Below are 22,332 nucleotides of genomic sequence, written 5' to 3'. Positions count from 1 at the left end.
GTAAGAAGTGTCAACTTCGAATTCGTGTATTTCTTTCGTAATATATATATATATATATATATATATATATATATATATATATATATATACATATATACACATATACATATAATTTTTTTCGCTTTGTAATTGTTACGCGCGCAAGGATGGTGAAAAAATAGAAAGGGGCCAGATGAGCGTTTACTACTCCCATTCGGTTGTTCCTGGTGGTTTAGACGTTAGGTCATATAAAACACGTGAAATTCCGGGCACCGTGGATATTTCAGTTACCATTTTTTTCACCACCTAAAAAATATAATTTATCTAAATTATATAATTATTTTTAATATTACTAGTAGATCTGAGGAAAAAGGGAGTTTAGGATTAATTTCCTCTTCCAAATTAAAAGAAATTACTCTTATTAAATCAGTTTAAAAAATTGGCTAAAATAATCCATTAAACGTTAATGCAGATCGATCAACGTAGGCGCCTGCATAAAATAAATTTTACGCAGGATTTATACTGCGTTCGATGTGTGATATATGATATAGTAATATACGACCCCCCCCCCTCCCCTCAATTGTCGACGTTAGAATCCGCTAGTACTTAATATGTTTAATAATTAAGTGCATGCTTACATGTATATACGTGTCCCTAAACTGATATATGATATTTTAATGACAATTTTTTTGTAATACTTTAAGATGAAAATTCTAATATGAAAATATCAAAGCTTAGTTTTTAAATAGTAAGAGTCGTGCGGTTAAACTTTTCTCATTTAATGCAAGTCTTAATAAGATTCTTATTGCATATTTGTATAGTAATTTTGTTGTCATAATTCGATTCATAAAAGTATTTTATCATTATCCATTTTGTCATCCCTGATTGTACAGAATTCTAGCTCTTTTATTCATGTTCTAATTTTCCATGTGCACACAATACATTTCTTAGCTATTAAGAATCTCTTTACGGTTTTAATAGCTGGGAATATACCATTATTTCAAAACTATTTTATACTTTTTATATGACATTATTAGCAACTGAGACAAGTGTCGTAATTTGCTACATATTTTTACAGGTTTCTCTCTCTCCCTCTTTTTTATGTGTTGTTTGACTGCAAATTGTAATCGTAGTATAACTAGTATGGGTACTTCGAGGTTTCCTGAGGTTTACGTCGATCCGTTCTGCGCATCCGCCATGTTTTTGGGGGGAATTAATCAGACAATTTTTGTACATGGTAGTGTGAAGTCTGTGAGAGAGGGTTATACCAGGTCCCGAGAAGCTGACGGGTACAAACGTGTCTCACTTATATACTTGAATAAGTCGCTATTAGCGCATTTTTCTTTCGCCTCGTCTACATACTTTTTGAACATTCATTTCTCAAACATCCCTGTGGTTCACCTTCTTGCCGTACTAATATAATACAGGTTCCTTAAACAATTGATACGTTACTGGATATTAGTCCAAAAACATGGCGGAATACCACGTGATCAAAGACAAAAAGATCAAAGTGCTGACAAGAAGTGCCCCTACTAGTTATACTATGGTGTAATCTTCACTTGATGCATGCATGCTTCATGGTAACTGTCTTGGCAAATGTATTGTCGGCGATTTGCCCCATTACCTTTTGAAAGGTAATCATTAAAAAATCTGATATTTGAGTAAATTTGAACCTCGCCTTTGACACAGAAAGGAGATGCGCAATTTGTATGTCATGATCACTACTTATAAGTTTTAAGATTACGAATTAGGCCGGATCTACAATGGGTGTAGTAAGCCTTAAGCCATAAGGAATTAACCAATTATATTCGATTATTCTTCTCATATTCGATTATAATTGGTCAATTTTTTATGGCATAAGACTTACTACACCTATTGTAGATCCGGCCTTATACTGTCAAAGTTGAATAAAATATTTTGCAATTGTTCAATTTAGGTCATTTTTGATGATCTTGATCTTCACATGTATTGTTAAGGACACTTTAAGTGACTTTTGACTTGGATAGATTTTACAGATTCAGATTTTAGCTGTTCATGGTTATTAAAAAGTTATTAACAAAAAAATTGACAATATAAACATATGTTAAACTCTACAATTTGAACTTTACCTAACTTAAAAATAAGATCTATTTCTCCCTCTACATTCCTCTCTTTGAAAAAAGTTAAATTAACCCAAACCAAATTAATAATTTCAAATTAAAAATTGTTTCACGTAGCAATTCAAAACATGTGTGGAGCACAAATATAAACTTATTAAACGAAATTATAAAAGTGGTTCGCACACACACATACGCACACGTACAACCGGTTTTTTCTTTTATACAAGACAAAAGGATTAATAATTATGTTCCACATGAGTTTTCGAAGTTCCATGTGAAGCAAAATCTATATATCAAGGTTAAGATGAGATGAATGAACCGAATAGCCATATATTTGTATATGCTGACAATAATTTCATTACTGCTAAAAATGTTTCATGTAAACTTTTGTCACTGATTTTATTGTTTAAATGTGAAAAATTCTAGCCTTGACATTCGTAATCTTTAAACACTTCTTATTTGAAAATTATTCAACATTTTTGTATTCGTCTTAAAATGTTATAAAAAAATTATCATTAAAATATTTATCATAATCAATTCAGAGATGTTTGATATAATGAAAAGCTACATAAACTTACATGTATCGGCAAATCTTTGCCAGGAATGGCGGGCATGCCAGTCATGAAATCATTAGTACAGAATGGCCTGAGAACAACAGAACGTTGACATGATAACGTTCGACATGCCGTGTCACGATCAAAGTGTATCGGTATTAGAACAACGGGCATCTGACTAATGGCTCCTATACAGCCGTTAGAAGCCAACACTTGATTAGCTAAGTGGTCCGCCTGTCGTAGTGTTGCTATCACATTCGAGGTGAGATACGTAGGCGTGATATCCTGGATTGGATGGTGAAGTTGCGATCCAAAGATGTAGCACACACGGTTCACATTGTGACACACGCGTGGAATTAGTTTTGCGAGGAATAACATATCCTCCCACTCCACACCTTCGGATACAGTCTCCTCACATGATAAACCTACTACATAGCTATAAGTTCTTCGATCACCCTACAGAAACCGACAATGTTTTAATATATCTGGCAAAATTAGAAATCAAATATATTTACATATATTTCGATAATAACTGTTCTTTCTTTTATATTCTTACCTGAACCCCTACGCTACGAATAGGCAAAAGGGTCGCCGCGATGTGACGATGACTCGAAACTCTTCGAAGCTGCTGACGCTCGGCTTCGCTCGTCGCGCCTTCCACGCGATTTAATAACGCATGTTTCTTTTGAAGCATCTGCTCGTACTCGGCCATTATTTTTACTATGACCTAGCATAAATAACAATTATACATACATATAAAAAATAAAAAATTACCCAATCCTGAATATATATATATAGTCAGAGTTGATAAATTAATATTTTTTAATTAAATTATATTAAGGTTAGTAGTTTAAAATTTAATTACATTAAAAGTTACATAAACAAAAAACTTAGCTAACAGTGTTAAAATTATATAAACAAAAAACTTAGCTAAAAGTGTTAAAATTAAATTAACCCAAATTAAAAGTTAATTTTAAAAGGTATTATTTATATTATTTATATTAAATTGGAATGTTATAGTTCTAAAAAATTATTTTGAATACAATTACAATATAGTTCATCAAATAAATTTAATATTTTATTTGTAAATTGAGTTTACATATAAAATAACAAAGAAATTTTTTATATGAGAGAATATTTTTTATATGAGAACGTTTTTTTATTTATAATTTATATAAATTTTTAACTTAAAGAAATTAATAAATTCGCGTTTTAAATATAAAGTTAAAAAAATTACATTTAAAATTTAAAAAAAAATTAATTTATTAACTTTTTAACATTTAACTTTTTATTTTTTAACTAAATTCTGGATATATTTAAATTTTTTATAATTTATATCAATTCTCTCTCTCTCTCTCTCTCTCTCTCTCTCTCTCAATTCTTGAATAAACAATTGTGAATTCCAATACTTTTTTTATTTTACGTTTGTAGTACCTGTGTTTCAGAGAAATCCTTTTCTATGTAAGGCTCATCCGCGCAAAGAATTCGTACCGCGAGTCCAGGACCTGGGAACGGGTGACGCGTGACAAGCGTTGCTGGTAATCCAAGGTCACAACCCAACTGTCTTACCTCGTCCTTGTGGAAATCTTTCAATGGTTCAACTACATATCCTTGCGATCGCAATGTTCGCACAAGTTCACTGTCATTATGGTGTGTCTTTATGGCATCCGCTTTACCTAAACAAATAAAAAAATTCGTACTTTAAAATAGGAGTTTACTATTAACAGAATATTTACTAAAATGTAAAAAAATTTAATTCCCTAAGAATTTCCGACTTTTCCAGAAATTTTTATTCAAAATTCGAGGTAAGATTGTAGAATTTTTTAATGTAGCTTTGATATAAATTTATTTTATTATACCTTTTAATTATATTTCCTTTTAATGTTCCTTAATCGTACAATCATAAAGCCACTTGAGTTTTGAATATTAAATTTGGGAAAGTACTGAAAAGAAATAATATAAACTATAAATATGGCATATAACAATCTATGCGCAATACATGGAGCTCATCAAAAGTATAGAATTCGAAAGATAGTTAACATATAACTCCAATTTAAAATAATGTGTTGTCTTCTTTTGTAACTTTTTAAATAAACACTCACGAATCACGAGAGAATGTAATTGAATGTGTATGCCATATTTATTGCTAATCATCTTTTTACATTAAAAATTAAGAAAAAAAAACCACAAAAAACCAGTTTTGTTAGATAGAATTAAAAAAAAAGGTTTTCTAAAAACTTCCCTGGGTACTAGTGACATTTTAAAAATCCATAATTTCAAAGATAAAAAAGAAATTCTCTGAAAATTTCATATTTTGTGAGTAACAAACATTTTGATTAAAAATTATAAAAATAGCACTTACCACTGACTAAGGCGCTTGCACTTTCTATTAGATCTGGCCTGAGAGTGCCTTGCCCAAGGAAAATGTCGTCTGGTTTCAATCCCATTTCTGCCATCGCTTCATTTGCGACCCTTACAAAAACATCTCCTATAATTTTTCTCTTTTCCTCTGGATTAGTAGTCTCGCATAACATCTTGGTTAATCTTGTTCTGGGGCTACTCGCTGTACCACATATTCCTTTATTATTCGTGATATTAGTATTCATTACAGGCGCGACATTGTCCAATGGAACAGTCGTCGTTCCCTGCATGAAATAACGACCAGCATTTACTACTCTTAATGTGACACACAATTGGGCTAAACTTTGTTCCACGAATTGCGTTTCTCCTTTACGCATGAAACCGTTATTAATATGTAAAGCTATAACTTGCTCTTTACTTAAAGCTTTTTGTAACAGAGCTGCACACACTGTCGAGTCCACACCGCCGCTCACTAATAACTGCAATAATTTAAATAAAACACATTTTTTTATTGCGTATTTAAAATACTACAACTATAATTGAGGGGTTTCCTACAATCATTCTCTATCAGTAGCGTTATATTACGAGTAATTTTTTCCCACAAAAATCAAACAGAAAAAGGGAAATATAAATATAAATAAACAGTAAGATAAATTAAAAAAAATACTAAAGAAAAAGTCACTTTGATAATTTTCTTATAAATCAGAAATTAATTATTCTAATTTCGTATAAGTATATACTGTTGGAAGATTATAGATATATAAAAGAAAATTGGAATATTAAAAATTTATAATTTTAGAGAGAGAGAGAGAGAGAGAGAGAGAGAGAGAGAGAGAGAGAGAGAGAGAGAGAGAGAGACAGAGAGAGAACCATAATTGTACAATAAATTTTTTAAAGACAAGTTTTTGTTTCTTAGAAATATAACTTTTTAAACTTCTTGGTTTGTATAAGAAATCTTTCAATTGCATATTTATTGTATTATTTTAAGAGCTTAATTCATATTTTGAATCATAACTAGAACAACACAGGCGCGCGCTATTTAGTTTTTTACTTTTTAAAAATAACAATTGCAATAATAATTATCCTTTCTAAAAAAGGGCATGGCAACGATACTCGCATCTCTCGAAGTATTGTTGTCGCTTTTCTGCGATGCCGATTAAATGTGTGTGAAGTTAGCATCTCAAAGTTTGGCATCTCAAAAAATACTGCAGAATTACTTGCATCCAGCATAGTTCTACAGTTCTTGATAAGTTTCAACAATAGTTACGTTGAATTACGTATTTTAAATAAATTTTTATAAATGAGATGCTAACTTCCAAAATCACATAATAACATCTCACTGTATTTCGAATATACGACCACAATATGTTTAAAAAATGTTTCAATTAATTATATCAACTGAACTCTTTAGAAACTTATTGTACGCGTCCGGAACTATATGAGAACTGCGTTAAAAGAAATAGAAATGTCGATATTCGACCAGCATCTCACGTCTAGCCCTCAAAATTCAAGTTTTCCGGGCAAAATAATTTTTAAATAATGTTTTAATTAATTATATCACCGGAACTTTTTAGAAAACTATTGTACGCGTACGAAACTATATAAGAACTGCGTTAAAATAAATAGAACTGTCGATATTTGAAGAGCATCTTACGTCTAGCCCTCAAAATTCAAGTTTTCCGGGCAAAATAATCGTTTAAAAAATGTTTTAATTAATTATATCATTGGAACTTTTTAGAAAACTACTGTACGCGTCCGGAACTATATGAGAACTGCGTTAGAATAAATAGATCTGTCGATATTCGATTAGCATTTCACGTCTAGCCCTCAAAATTCAAGTTTTCCGGGCAATATAATTGTTAAAAATTGTTTTAATTAATTATATCACCTGAACTTTATAAAAAATTATTGTACGCGTCCAGAACTATATGAGACCTGCGTTAAAATAAATAGCACTGTCGATATTTGTTTAGCATTTCACGTCAAGCCCTCAATATTCAAGTTTTTCGGGCAAAATAATTGTTTGAAAAATGTTTTAATTAATTATATCACCGAAACTCCTAAGAAACTTATTGTACGCGTCCGTATCTATATGAGAACTGCGTTAAAATTATTAGAACTGTCGATATTTTAACAGCATTTGACGTCTAGCCCTCAAAATTCAATTTTTCGGGCAAAATGTTTAAAAACGTGTTAATTAATATCACCGGAACTTTTTAGAAACTTATTGTACGCGTCAGGAACTATGAGAACTGCGTTAAAATAAATGGAACTGTCGATATTTGAACAGCATCTCACGTCTAGCCCTCAAAATTCAAGATTTTTGGGCAAAATAATTGTTTAAAAAATGTTTTAATTAATTATACCACCGCAACTCTTTAGAAAATTATTGTACGCGTCCGGAACAATATGATAACTGCGTTAAAATAAATAGAACTGTCGATATTCGACCAGCATCTCACGTCTAGCCCTCAAAATTCAGGTTTTCCGGGCAAAATAATTGTTTAAAAAATGTTTTAATTATTTATATTACCGAAACTCTTTAAAAAATTATTGTACACGTCCGTATCTATATGGAAACTGCGTTAAAAGAAATAGAACTATCGATATTCAACCAGCATCTCATGTCTAAACCTATAAATATAAGTTTTACATCTAGATAGTTGTTGAAAAATACTTTTAAAATTTTTAAATTAATTAATTTTGTCTATCTGAGATGCCAGTTACACCAAATCCACGTGCGCAGACGTACACGCATATATACGTATGTTTTGTAACAAAAAATTATTTTTTCATTTATTTAATCATCAGAACTATTGATAGGACGTCTTTAAACGATAGAACTCTATAGATTTAGTCTTCTCTGTGGTCGTATATTCGAAATACGGTGAGATGCTATTATGTGATTTTGGAAATTAGCATCTCATTTATAAAAATTTAATTAAAATAGATAATTCAACGGAATTATTGTTGAAACCTATCAAGAACTTTAAAACTATGCTGGGTGCAAGTAATTCTGCAGTATTTTTATGAGATGCTAAACTTTGAGATGCTAACTTCACACACGTTTAATCGGCATCGCGGAAAAGCGACAACAATACTTCGAGAGATGCGAGTATCGATGCCATGCCCTTTTTTAGAAAGGATTTATTAATTACGTACCAAAACTTTTTTGTCGCCTACAGTCTTTCTGATGTATTCGATACATTGTGCTTCTCGATCGCGAAGCGTGTAGTTACCCGTAAGGCCAGCGATACCGAATAAAAAGTTATGTAGCATCGATTTTCCATTAGGCGTTAGATCCACTTCTGGATGAAATTGTACGCCATACAAATTCATCTTATCGCTCGCTATACCTGCTATAAAGCTTGATGATCTGGCAGTAGTACGAAAGCAGTCAGCCACCCTGTCTATGCTATCTCCATGGCTTAATAGTACCATTTGTTCCTTGTCCAAGCCCCTAATAAACAATGACGCTTGTTATATCTATCTTTATATCTTTTGAACATTAGAAAATATTTCACACAAAATTTTTATAAATCACAAAAATAAGTATTATTTAATTTTATGATTTAATACTTTTTAATATGACTGAAATTTACATACTTAAATAACAGGCACTTGGTATCAACTTCAATGGGAAACTGACCATCCTCTCGAGTCTCCCTTCTAGTTACACTACCACCGAATTCCTTATTCATCATTTGCATCCCATAACAAATACCTAATACAGGAATTCCTATTCGGAAAATGTCGGCATCATATCTGGGTGCATCTTCCGCATACACAGAACTAGGACCACCAGAAATTATAATAGCTCTAAAAAGATAATAAAATTAATATTTGTATAATGCATAAGTGTAATTATAATAATTAAGTTAACGACATAATTAATTTAAACGTGTATGCCTTACTTGTATCCTTTCTCCTGAAGAGTAAATGCAGGTGTGTCAAGGGCCAAAATTTCACTATGAACATTTAATTCGCGAATCTTGCGGTCTATTACCTTCCCATATTGCGCGCCTGCATCTAAAATAGCTACTTTTTCGTCGACAATATCCATAGCTACGTCATCGGCACCATTATTTCTCTCAGCGCGAAACAGCAATCCATCGGCACTTTTTTCCATTTCAATATTATGTTTGTATATGTTATAATATCGTTGTTACGTTACTATACCTGCAATGATTTAAAAGAATAACATCGAATACATAAAGAATGATTATAAATGATAAAAAAAAGTATAAACTCAAATCTTAAAGATTCTCAAAAATAAAATAAAATTCAACAAAATAATAAAAAGAATCAATAAATTGTAATTATAGAATTTTAATTAAAGATGTTTTATTTTTATAATACAAATCATATAATAATAACTGTATTTATAGCTTTTATAATTGTTTTTTGTTTCATCAAACTTTATTTTATATACAAGATATTTATTCAAATTTTTGTAAAACAATTTCCTAAGAATTTTCATGGATTTTTCAGGATTTAAAATGTTATATGAGATTAGAGAATTTTTTAATGCAACTTTAAAATAAATTTATTTTATTATACGTGGTTTTAATGTTCATTAATCATACACTGCCCAACAACGATTCGTTCTTAGGTACCCCCGACGTAAGAAAGACGTAGACTTCTCTCTATCGACTATTTCGCAGCGATCAATAATTAGATAGATAAATATGTCCAGTCAGCCGCTGCCGGCTGATAACGCTATGACTCTACTTTTTATATTTCACTTACTCCATGAGTGGTGGCTAGGAACAAATCGTTTTGGGGCAGTGTACAATCACAAAGAAAAACTAATTGAGTTTTGAATATAAAAATTGGAAAAATATTTTAAAAAAATGAATTATAAATAACAAAATGTAAATAAATAATATCACATAACATTAAAAAAGTTTAAAATTTGAAAAATAATAAAACACATTGTTACTATTATAATAAAAACATATTGTTATTATCATAAATTATATATGTATATAAATAGTTCAAATAAAATTAATCTAAAAATTAATGTACGTTATAAAATGCCAAAGCCTTAATATTAAATTTTTGATTATAATATAAATGTATATATTTTATTTATAGTTATTATTTATTCTATTTAGTTTCATAAAGCTGGCCAAATCAGCAAAATCGAATGCGCCTTAATAGAATATTTAGCACTTTTTTGTACTATTTTGTACCACAAAAAGTAATTCTTGCGAAGGAGGAGGGATAATGTTTCTAATTGATATAGGGATTGTTTTAAGAAAATAACAGAAATATTTTAATGTGTTTTGAATGGTACAAATTAGTACGTATTCAGTACTAATTAAATCTGTTTTTACTTTTCAATAATCTTTATTCTGTCAGTTTCGTATTAAGTTAGCAAGACCACGAGTTTTTCTTAAAAGGTACAGGGTACAAAATTAATTTTGGTGGTACACGATAAGCACAAAATAGTACCATAAATTCAATTCGATTTTGTTCTTAAAAAATTAGAGGAGAGAGATGTTTCTTTAAGGCTAATTGCAATAGGGGATGTTTTAAGGAGATGACAAATATTTCAACGTGTTTTGAATGGTACAAATTAGTACAAATTCTGTATTAATTATATCCGCTTTATTGTAATTTTTGGAATAATTTTTTTATGGTCCTGCTATCTTCATATTAACTTAAAAGCGCTATGATTTTTTTCTTAAATGGCACAGAGTACAAAATAAATTTTGATGGTACAAAATAGTATAAAAAAGTACTAAATATTCCATTAGGTCACATTCGATTTTGCTGATTTGGTCCTGCCAGCTTCATACAGCTTATATTTATTGACAACCAATTGTCGATATTTTGTATTGGCAAGAAAAAAAAAAAACAATTTTATTTATGTTCTTTTAATAAAAAACTAAAATCCAAGTAAACCTTTAAAAGTAAAACTCACAAATGATATTTTTCAAAAATATCTACAAATTGTGCCAATTTAAAAGGGATAACATATTTGTATATATTTCCTCGAAACATAATTAGGAAAAAGAAAGAAATTCAAAAATAAAATTCCAAATATTTCCTTGTGTGTGTGTGTGTGTGTGTGTGTGTGTGTGTGTGTGTGTGTGTGTGTGTGTGTGTGTGTGTGTGTGTGTGTGTGTAATGCAATAAAATTCTATAAAAATCAATAATTTTCAGAAAAATTTCTAAAAAATTCCAAAGTTTTCCCATTTTTTTACACAATAAATATACATGAACACAATATAAATATTTTGTGTTGTATAAATTAAAATTTAATAGTTTCGTATCACGATATAAAAAGGTACAATAAGTCTATGTATTTTATTCAATTTTAGTTCAAAGAAATGTCATCTTCTCATTTAATACATTAATAATACTCTATTTTATTTTTATTTTTGCAACAATGTAATAGATATGTATTTTATTTTACCTCTTATAAAAGTGCTTTAAATATATTAATCCAATGTTCACTATTTATTCCTTAATCGTTACGTATTATCAGAGAGTTATGTATTATCAGAGACATCTCTATCAGAGACATTGATAATAAAGTTTAGTACGTCAATGCAGAAAATATAAATAACAAAACTAAACGAGATAACTAAATATCTTAGCACACATTTTAAATACAAACAAAAGTTAATATTTTCTATATATTATACAGGGTGTCTCAAAACATGTGGGTCAATGGTCATAAAAGAGTAGAAGGGATCGAGATGAACATAAAAGTCCAATATAGTCTTGAGTTAGGTCTTGGGTTTGGTCCACCAATAATCGAGGTATTAATTTTTCAAATTATGCGAATGAGAGCGTGCCGAGGAAAGAGCTCGATCCGCTCGAGTCATAACACGGAAGAAAAAACCTATCGTGAATGTATTTATTAATTTACTGTTCACAATTACGATAGAAATTAATTAGATTATTCGCAAATTCCATACGTTAATAACTCGATTATTGGTAGACCTAACCCAAGACAATATTGGACTTCTATGTTCATCTCGATCCCCCTTCTACCTTTTTACGAGCGACTCACGTGTTTTGGGATACCCTGTGTATATATATATTTTTTAACTATTATATAATAATCTATATATAATATATATATATATATATATATATATATATATATATATACATACATACATATATACATATACACAACTATAAGGTACATAATACCATTAAAATCAAGGAAAGACCAACAATGGTCATAGCAAGTCTTAGTGCTTAAATAATATTATATACATTTTCTAGTTCTTTGAACTGTACATCGTTTTGGTCTTAAAACTAAAATAATATTCCGATATAAATTAATAATCAAATCATACTGATGCTAACAAACATTTAAAGATCTAAAAGAATTTTCCCTCTTAAAAAGTTTATAAAAAATTTGTTACAAAAAATATTAGCTGAGCCACTGACAAGATACTATTCCATAACCATCACCTCTGTACAAATTTTCATCACTACTACAGAGGCCCTAAGGGGTCTAGCAGTAATTGAAGAGCAATGGCATTATCGACTATAAATAGAAATTTGTTATTGTTAACATAAATTATTAAACAATACATTATTAAATTCGTAACTTTTTATTATATAGATGTTTTGTAAATAGTATGCATACATCTAATGCTGTAATATCATATATATTACTGAGTCACAATTCTTTTCAGACAATTATTATATCTATAGACAATTAAATTTGGATGATAACGTTAAAATTTACTGTTCACAATATTACAGTTTTAAATAAAAATAGAATATGATATTGAATTGAAAACACACACACACACACACATACACACACACATGCGCGCGCGTGCGTACACATTTACAAGACACCATAATAATAAACCATAAAATTAGTACATCATCAATGTCTTAAGCTTTCGGCACACAATACCATTTTTCATGCTAGATCGCATACGAGGCGTCTTACTACGTATCCTCATTGGCTTACGATTGGTGACATAATCATCCGAACCAATCAAGACACGTATTAAGATGCCTCGTATGCAATCTAATAAAAAATCATATCGTGTACCAAAGGCTCTACTCTCAATCACGTAAATTTTATTAGTGACGTAAACTTCCGTAAAAGTAACAGTCTTTAATAATATTTCTCATTAATGCCTTAACCAAGATTTGAACCTGCCTACAATCCGCGTTTTAGGCAGTTTGATCAACAAAGCATATAACAATATTGATTATAACAATCGATGATGTTAATACATTGAGAACCCAACATATAACAAGATTTGGGTGTACTTCCGAAAGCGACAATCCTTCGATTTTGTTGAAATTTTGTATATAGCTTTTTTTTATCTAGTAAATAAGATTCCCAAATGGATTTTGGGCGATGCGATCCCCTCGCCCCCTTCAAAGGTAAAACTGTTTTTGTTAATTATTTCAAAAAGGCTAAATATTGACAAAAGGGGATTCAGCTTCAACCCTTGACCTTGACATGTTATCAAGGTCACTGTCCTGAGTAATCTACAACAAATTTTAGCCGTCGCTCGTTGTTTATTAAAAAGTTATTGACAAAAAAAATTTGTAAGAATTAAAACTTGTACGTAGTGTAACAGTGCAAAACTTGATAATAAAACTTTTACTTTGTATTGGAAATCTGCAAACACATGTGAACTTTACTTTGTTTGCAATGTGTACATGGGTTAGCGACTTGGACGGGTTGGGTGCGAGAGGGAGGCAGAAGGTCCCCCTTGCACCCCCCCGTGTGTGTGTGTGTGCGTGCGCGCGCGCGCAAAGCATTCTCTGCACCACATGGGTTTGCGACTTGGACTTTATAAATGAAAAAAACTATGATTTTTATGATTTTTTCGTGATTTCTGCCATTTTCATGGTTTATGCATATATAGATATGTGTGTGGTAACGGTGTTAACACTTAAGGGGATACTAAACTGCTGTTTTATCACTAATTTTTCGGACACTGAAATCTTTTTATTGATTGCATGGAATTGAAAATCCTTCTCTAAAATTAAAGTACAGATAATAACGCGGTGCGCTGCGATCAATTTCATACGAAAAACGAAAGAAAGTTTGAAAATTATAGTTTTGTTATCGATTTCTATAGTGACTCTTGAAAACATTTGCTGTGTATAAAAATTTTAGACTTTGTACGCATAAAATAAGCATGAGGCGCACTTGGCATTTTAGCAAAGAATAATACTGTGCTTTTAGAATGAGCCTAGGAACTTTAGAAAAAAAGTTTTCTGTGTTTAAGGGGATCCTATCTGTTTTATCGACAGAATTGTACAATTTGTTCCAATGTACAACTTTTTATTGCATATACAGAATTAAAAACCCTCAACAATTAATTCTGGAAAAGGATTTCTAAATCTATAAAAGAAATAAATACAAAATTTTGTTAATGACATGTCCAAATGACTCTACATTATTGACCTCGATCAAGTTTGACGAGCAGTTTAGCATCTCCTTAATAACTTATTTTACAATAGTTTTATGATAATAACAATTAAACTGTTGCAATTACGTAAAATATGTGTACAATCTTATTTGTAGAACTTTTTACGAGCTTCATTTTTTGTTCGACAACTTTTTCCACACAATTAATACTTTATGAAATAATTAACAAAAACAGTTTTACCTTTGAAGGGGGCTGGGGGGCGAGGGAGTCGCGTCGCCCAAAATCCACTTGGGAATCTTATTTACTAGATAAAAAGAAGTTGTATACAAAATTTCAGCAAAATCGGAGGGTTGTCGCTTTCAGAAACTTATCCCTGAAATTTCATTTTGGTCCGGATCCCCAATGTTAATACTATTTTAAACGTGTGTGTGTCCGCGCGCGCGCTTCTGTAAAAGTTGGACATGTTGTAAAAAAGAGACAAGTCAACACTTGTTCAATTTCATTTTATGTGTGAATTATGTTTTAAATGTTGGACTTTGAATATAAAAGATAAGTTAGAAAAAAACAAGATAGTTTTTGGAATGTAACATAACACCATTGCAAATTAATATTTATGTTACTTATATGGAACTTATATAAACAAGCAATTTGTGTGCTTAGCTTTAAATTGCTTAATGTAAAATACTGCTATAAATAATTAATTTTAAAATACACGATTTTTATTCTCTCAAACATTTTATTTTTGTGACTTGTGTCATCTTTCGTGCAAGTAAATAACATTTTCTGCTAATAAAATATATTCATGCATAATAAACTAAAAATTTTTATGCAAAAACGTTTGAATTCAAGTAAAACTGAAAAACTACCACATATGTATATTTGACTATTGTTACAAGTTTATGAATAATCATCCATCAAGAATATTCTAATCTAAATTATAGACTTTTAAGGCCCTTTTATAATAATGTATTCATAATCATAAATAGTTGTAAAGTATTGTGAGATTGCAATTGTATTTCTCAATTAACGCGAATTAATTTTATCAAACGTAAATTAATTTTCTTGGTTTTTCTTATTCTTAAAACAATAAAAGATAAACAGAAAGTCAAACTGAAATTAAAGTTAATTTACATCAGTTAGAAATAAATGAGTCTTACAATCACTTACAACTATACTTATGGTATTATAGAATATATATGGAATGGCCCTTATATTATAGATATCAGTTTTGTAAGATATCTAATATTACTTATTTTCCCACAAATTGTACAAACAGTGACAAATAAAGCCAGATATTTATCTACAAACGAACACCAAATGTAAAAGTTGTCACTATTGTGCAAATGTAGCATAAATTTTATTGCAATATATGTACCGATAGAACATCCGATAAAATGCTGGAGCATTTAGTGCAATAAAAAAAAAGTAATGACGATTTATAAACACGGACATTAATATCCGAATATTCACATTCGCTATTCGTTCGCCAAGTGTATATTCAGCTTAAGAGGTACAGGTGACGAGAACATTACCGCCTCACATGTTGATGGGTATTTCAATGATCTACTGTATGTACATTACGACAGTTGGATCAGCTGAATGTTTCATTCGACGCACCCTATGTATGTGTCTGGTTGATCGCGCTCGCAATTTGAGCAATAATCCGTGAAGTCGCCAGTTGGTTATTTAATGAAAAACAATCTCACCGGGCGTACAAGGTGCGGTACGTTTGCGCGACAAATATAGCAGACTGTAGATTATTTCGAGCGTCGCCATCCGATCGGAGGATTATTATTCAACTTACCAAATCGTTTAACAGGAGGCACCGCTCGTGAGGATCACTGAACAAAGTAAAACTAATCGCAGAAGAACAGAACGGACAAATATCCAACGAAGCGGCCATTCGATCGCCACAATGCAGCGCGATCGTTGACTACTTTCAAGTAGCGGTCGCGCAAGTGCGCCAATTCTTGCACAATAAAATCTCCAAAACTAGGGATTGTGAGATCACGTAATTTTTTGCGTGATAACAGGGAGGGTCCCATATTGACCTATGGTCTGTTCTTTCTAGCTGCACTGTTGCACCGGAGGCTCGATTCTTGAATTCATTTGCAAGAGAAACGTATTCGCAAATTCTGTTCTTACAGAAAAGTTGAAAATTTATTGGCTATCGTATGGCTTTTAACCAATAAACTTGCAACTTTTCTGTTAGAGCGGGTATTTGCGCATACGTTTTCTTGCGAATGAATTCAAGAATCGAGCCCCAGTGCAATAAGTTAAAGTAAGATAAGTATATTTTTTCTCATTCTAACTTATTGCACCAGTGCAACAGTGCAGCTAGAAAGAACAGACCACTAGTTTACACCGAGCACTTGGTACGCGTATCAAGTAGTGAATTTAAGCTGATCAGCCAATGATTAAACACATTCACTAGTTATTTACTATTTGATACGCGTACCAAGTGCTCGGTGTAAACTAGGTCTATGAGGGTGAGGTCCCATGGAGCGGATTACGCGGAAGCAGAACGAGCGGATCACCAATCACGAAATCGTTTTGACGGAATTATTAAAAGGGTTCTATCAGAACTAAAGACCTAGGGCTCGATTCTTGAATTCATTCGCAAGAAAACGTATGCGCAAATACCCGCTCTAACAGAAAAATTGCAAGTTTATTGGTTAAAAGCCATACGATAGCTAATAAATTTTCAAATTTTCTGTAAGAACAGAATTTGCGAATACGTTTCTCTTGCAAATGAATTCAAGAATCGAGCCCCTATAATCAAAGATTCGCCAATGGCAAACACAATTTTGATTGGTCACTTGAGTCACATGGTTTATCCGCCATTGCGTACCCACGCTGGGCGAGGAAGAGGAGAGAGCTCTGTGTTGAGCAGTATAGGTTAAAGGAATATATGTGTCAGAAATTATAAGGTAATTCAATCTCTGCACTCTCGAGGGTTACTATATTTTGACGATACACTCAGGAAGAACAAGAAAAATTAAATTTGCATCTGTTATATGGCTGCGTATAACTTGGAGCAGGCTCGCATTGTTTACTATCTCCACTACTCCAGACCCCAGCCCTCGGCCCCAGCCGGCCAGCCCCCATCCAGTCTCCGGGTACGTTCGGGGAGCTCACTATTAGCGCTACGCAGCACTGCGCAGCACTACCGTTGTTCGCGGAGACGCTGGATAGCGCTATCAAAATTATGATGACGTCACTGTCCGTAGCGTTTGACGTCATAAACGCGCGCTATCCATGCTACTGCTTCAGAGGTAGTGCATGGATAGCGTTTGGCTCAATCCCCACCATTGTCTGTTTAAACATCACGTGCTATCTCTCTTTTAAGGTTAGAGAAAATTTATGCGTGATCTTGAAAGAAGAAAATAAGAAATTGTTTATATGTCCTAATGAAAATATTTAATTAAAAATCTCTCTTCATTGAGAGAGAGAGAGAGAGAGAGAGAGAGAGAGAGAGAGAGACAAAGAGGAGATCTGTTTCATTAAAATTTATTAAATTTATTAAAATATATTAAAATTCCTTAATATATACTCATTTAAATTTGTTAAAATTTCTTAAAATTCATAAAATTTATTTTATTACATTGTTATTTATTATATAAATAAATTTTATAAATTTTAATAAATGTTAAATATTAATTTTTAATAAATTTTAATGCATTTTAATCAATCTTAATAAATAATAAAAAGGGATTAAATAAAAAAGTTTCTGTGAAATATTTCATTAATATATTTCTATCAAGATGATCAAGACTGGATCTTTGAGTTTAATATATTAAAATAATATATTATTTTTCATCAAAATATGTATATAATAATATATACTATTTTGATTCATTACACTGCATGTACTGTTTGTCTTAAAATGCAATCCTTTTCTGTACCAATTGCAAATATGTAAACGACTTAAGTATCATTATTATCAATTAAATTAATAACGTAATCATATATTATTTTAAAATTTTAGTTTAAATAATTAATGCAATTCAAGAGCGACAGTATACGACATAGTGCAAAAGAACATAAATTTACATAAAAAAATTATATTAGGCATAAGCTTTAAACATATAATATTATGTAAAATAAATATAAATTAATAATTAATTAATTTGATTTTGAATTGAGATAGAAAAATGGAACAAAATAAAAATTTATAGGAAATTGTTTAAATTATTTTATTTTATTACATATAAAATAATTTTAATTAAAGAGTAATATATAGGACTTATTAATTATTATTTAATTTATTTAAAAATTAAAAAATTTATTTAATAAGATCGTAAATAACTTTAATAATTTTTATTTTGTGAACTTCATTAATTTCAATTTTCATTGAAAAATTTAATTGTTTAATAATCATTTTATAATTATTAAAATATTGAATATAAAATAAATGTAAACAAATAAGTATCATATATATATAAAGAAAAATAATAATAAATATACTAAGTAACATTGTTAACATAAATAATTATTAATATATATATAAACATTTTGTTAATATTGCTGGCAGTGGCTAATCAACTGCCCAACAGTGTTTGCTACGCTATAGCTGTTCACGGAACTCGCTATCACTACCGCGCTATTGGCTCCACGAACAGTTCAGATAGCGTTAGAGTTTGTAGTGTTAATAGTGTCTCCCCGAACGCACCCTCCGTATAAGTACAAGATGGTGGGGGGCCATTGGCGCATCTTTGATTATAGGTCTTTAATCAGAACGATCTCATGATTGGTGATCCGCTCGTTCCGCTTCCGTGTAATCTGCTCCATGGGACCTCACCCTGAGGGTGCGGTCCCATGAAGCGAATTATGCGGAAGCGGAACAAGCGGATCACCAATCACAGGACCGTTTCGACGGAATCTTTGAAAGAGTTCTAAGAATGATCCCGCGATTGGTGATCCGCTCGTTCCGCTTCCGCATAATTCGCTTCATGGGACCGCACTCTCAATGTCCGAAATTGTGACAAACGTATATCTCATGGACGTCTATTAAAGGACTTTCTATGAACGTACAAAGTTGTGCCAAACGTATATCCTATGGACGTCCATCGAATGTCCGACGGACCTTATTTGGACTCTTAATGGACGTCCGAATGTCCAGAAGCGGATATCCATTGGACATACAGTGGATGTCCTTGTGCTATCTGGGGCGTTAGAATGCGTACGGTCTTCGAAGTCAAGCAACGTCGGCGATGGTTGACACTTGGATAGGTGACCGTTTTTTCAGATATAGAGATTAAACATGCTTTAACGGCTGTGGCTTGGCTGAAACATATTGTTGTTATAGTCTTCTTCCTCTTACAAGATTACCGTAAAAATAATTAGAATTTTTTATTTTTTGTTCAAGTTTTTTTCAATTCTTAGAAACTTTCAAAAATACTTAGAAATATTCAAAAATTTTCTAAATGAATCAAAATTTTTCATTTTTAAAATTTTTTCGAGAATTATTTCAATTCTTATAAAAAATCGGAATATTTATCAGAAATCCTGAAAAAAATTTTTTAAATTTTGACAAATTTTTTCACTAGCGTATATTACGTCGATATCTCAGGAAATTTCTTGGATATCCTCTGGATATCGTTTGAGATATCTACAAGATGTCAAATCGGTGGACATTTGTGAATCCCTTGGATATCCCTTGGATATCGCAGACGGTCCACGGATATCCAACAATATTGCGATATCCCAAAATGACATCCAAGGGACATCCCTATATAGGATAAAGTGTGCTGTGTGGATATTTGGATGTAATAGGATATCGTAAGATATTATAGAATATCTTACAATATCTTATAATATTTTAAGATATTTTTTGGAGATATCGAAATATATTAATGGGTTATCATATGATATCTTAAGATATTTTACGATATTTTAAGATATTTTTGTAGGATATCTCATTGAGATATCCGTGGAATTGCCTCCGTCTGTCTGGGATAATTTGGGATATCCTCAGGATAAAGTGTGCTGTGTAGGATGTATATTAAAAAGTAGGGTACAAGGTGAGAGCAATTGATAACCCGCACGCATGTGGCACTCACGCGTGCGAGTCATATAAGCATCAATTGAGGACGCATCTGTCTAGCACCACACCGTGCGAATTATCCGCACGATGTGCATGCATTGTGAACTCATTTAGCGGGCATTTTGTTATCTGGGTTGCGACATACTTTTTTAAATTTGTAGTCTTTTCGTGCTCCTGAGTCTTCTAATACGTTTCATAAAAGTCTTAATTTATTTTTATACTCAAATAACCATTACATGAATGTCTATTTAAAGAGTTTCTAATAAAGTACGTGCCAGTTGAGTCGACTATTAAGTGGGGCGTCCCTTACGGAAAAAACACTAAAAATAACACTTAAAAAAGTACTCAAGTTGAGTATAATTTGGGACAAGAAGTAAACACTCAATTCAGTGTAAACACTCAACTTAAGTGTTCGCTTTTTAATTTACTTTTAATTAGAGTGTTATTATTCTCAACTTGAATGTTCGCCATCTAATTGAGGGTTAATTTCAATGTTAATCCTAAATTTAAGAATAACACTGAAATTAACACTCAATTAGATGGCAAACATTCAAGTTAAAAGTAATACTCAAATTAATACTCAAAACCAGCTGAATACTCTATAGTTGAATATTTATTTTAGATATTCGTTTTATGTCCATTTCTACCAATGCAGATTAATTTTATTCTCGGTTGAACTTGCTTTTCTTGCTTTTGTTTTTATTTGACATTTTCTAATCCAATGTTTGAGAGTGCACACTCAATATTAAGTGTATACCTTCAACCGATAGATGTTGAGTGTACATTCCCAACGTTTCAGTGTTCACACTTTATGTTGTGTAGTATACACTCTTTTATTGTCTTATATCCAAATGTTGAGAGTATACTTTCAAATATTCAGTATTTAAATTCAAACTTTGGCATGAACACTCAATCATTGGATGTACACATTCAATGTCCGAGTATAAACACTCAATCTTTAGAGTAAATACTCAAGATTTGAGCGTATACACCTAAATTTGAGAGTAAACTCTCAAAATCGAATATTAACACTCAATTTGAGTGTAAACTCTCAAAATTAGAGTGTTTTTTCCGTAAGGAATATCCTCAGGATAAAGTGTGCTGTGTGGGTGTATATAATCTTCACTTTCTTTATGTTTCGATGTTTCAATTTGTGTCTCTTAGAGGTTTCATTTATAGCTTTTAACATTCTCATTATATAGATTCACTGTTCCTTTACACTTGATTTATGCTCCATAATTAGTAATTAGCTTCCTAACCAAGAGTCAAATATTTTTTTAAAAATATTTTAAACTTTTTAAATATGAAATAATTACATAACTACATAAACATTAAATAAATGTTACATAAGTAGTATTTTAAACAATTTATTAAAATGTCAAGTTGATATTATAAAAACATCAATTTAATATTATATATATATTTGTCCTAAATCATTATTTTAAATGATTAATTATTGTAACATAAATATTAAATCACTATTAAATCAATATTTTTTAAAATATCATTTTAAACAATTTTTTTAATGTAAAATAAAAATTACATAAATATTAAATAAATATTACTTAAATAATTTTCTTAAATTATTATTTTTAATAAAAAATTAATAATTTATAAATATTAAATAAACGTTAGATAAACGTTTCATAAATATTTTTTCCAATTCATTATTTAAAATAAATAATTAATGTAAAAAAATGTTTAATAAATATTAAATAAATATTATTTATACAACAAACGCTAATAATGTAAAAATAATAAAAAATAAATATTTAAAAAAAGTTAAAAAATATTGTGTATGTAACAAACTCTTTGGGTATGTAACAAACTCAATTTATTTATACCATACACTGAAGATAGCCGAAAACAATGCGCCGAAACGTTTGTAATTAACATTTATAGATAATTGTATA

At 30.7% G+C, this 22,332-nt stretch overlaps 1 protein-coding gene across 2 annotated transcripts; it reads right to left on the bottom strand.

Moving 5' to 3' along the window:
• Window positions 1-112: 112 nt before the first annotated feature.
• On the bottom strand, window positions 113-16,324 carry LOC105838947 (GMP synthase [glutamine-hydrolyzing]). Of its 2 annotated transcripts, none has more exons than XM_036282339.1 (9): window positions 16,178-16,324; window positions 8,908-9,172; window positions 8,600-8,812; window positions 8,156-8,453; window positions 4,995-5,472; window positions 4,067-4,308; window positions 3,189-3,359; window positions 2,657-3,088; window positions 113-285 (listed from the first exon to the last, which is right to left on the bottom strand). In XM_036282339.1, exons 2-9 carry the CDS (start codon window positions 9,120-9,122, stop codon window positions 184-186), a joined length of 2,151 nt encoding a protein of 716 aa, XP_036138232.1. In that variant the 5' UTR covers window positions 9,123-9,172; window positions 16,178-16,324; the 3' UTR covers window positions 113-183. The 2 variants fall into 2 exon arrangements, with proteins under 2 accessions (XP_036138232.1, XP_036138233.1); XM_036282340.1 differs by lacking the exon at window positions 16,178-16,324 and adding an exon at window positions 15,991-16,163 and having other exon boundaries at window positions 180-285.
• Window positions 16,325-22,332: the final 6,008 nt, after the last annotated feature.

This window comes from Monomorium pharaonis, chromosome 2, assembly GCF_013373865.1.
Source record: "Monomorium pharaonis isolate MP-MQ-018 chromosome 2, ASM1337386v2, whole genome shotgun sequence".
In the NCBI taxonomy this organism is placed as follows: Eukaryota; Metazoa; Arthropoda; class Insecta; order Hymenoptera; family Formicidae; genus Monomorium; species Monomorium pharaonis.
This window is presented reverse-complemented; position numbering and strand designations above follow the sequence as displayed.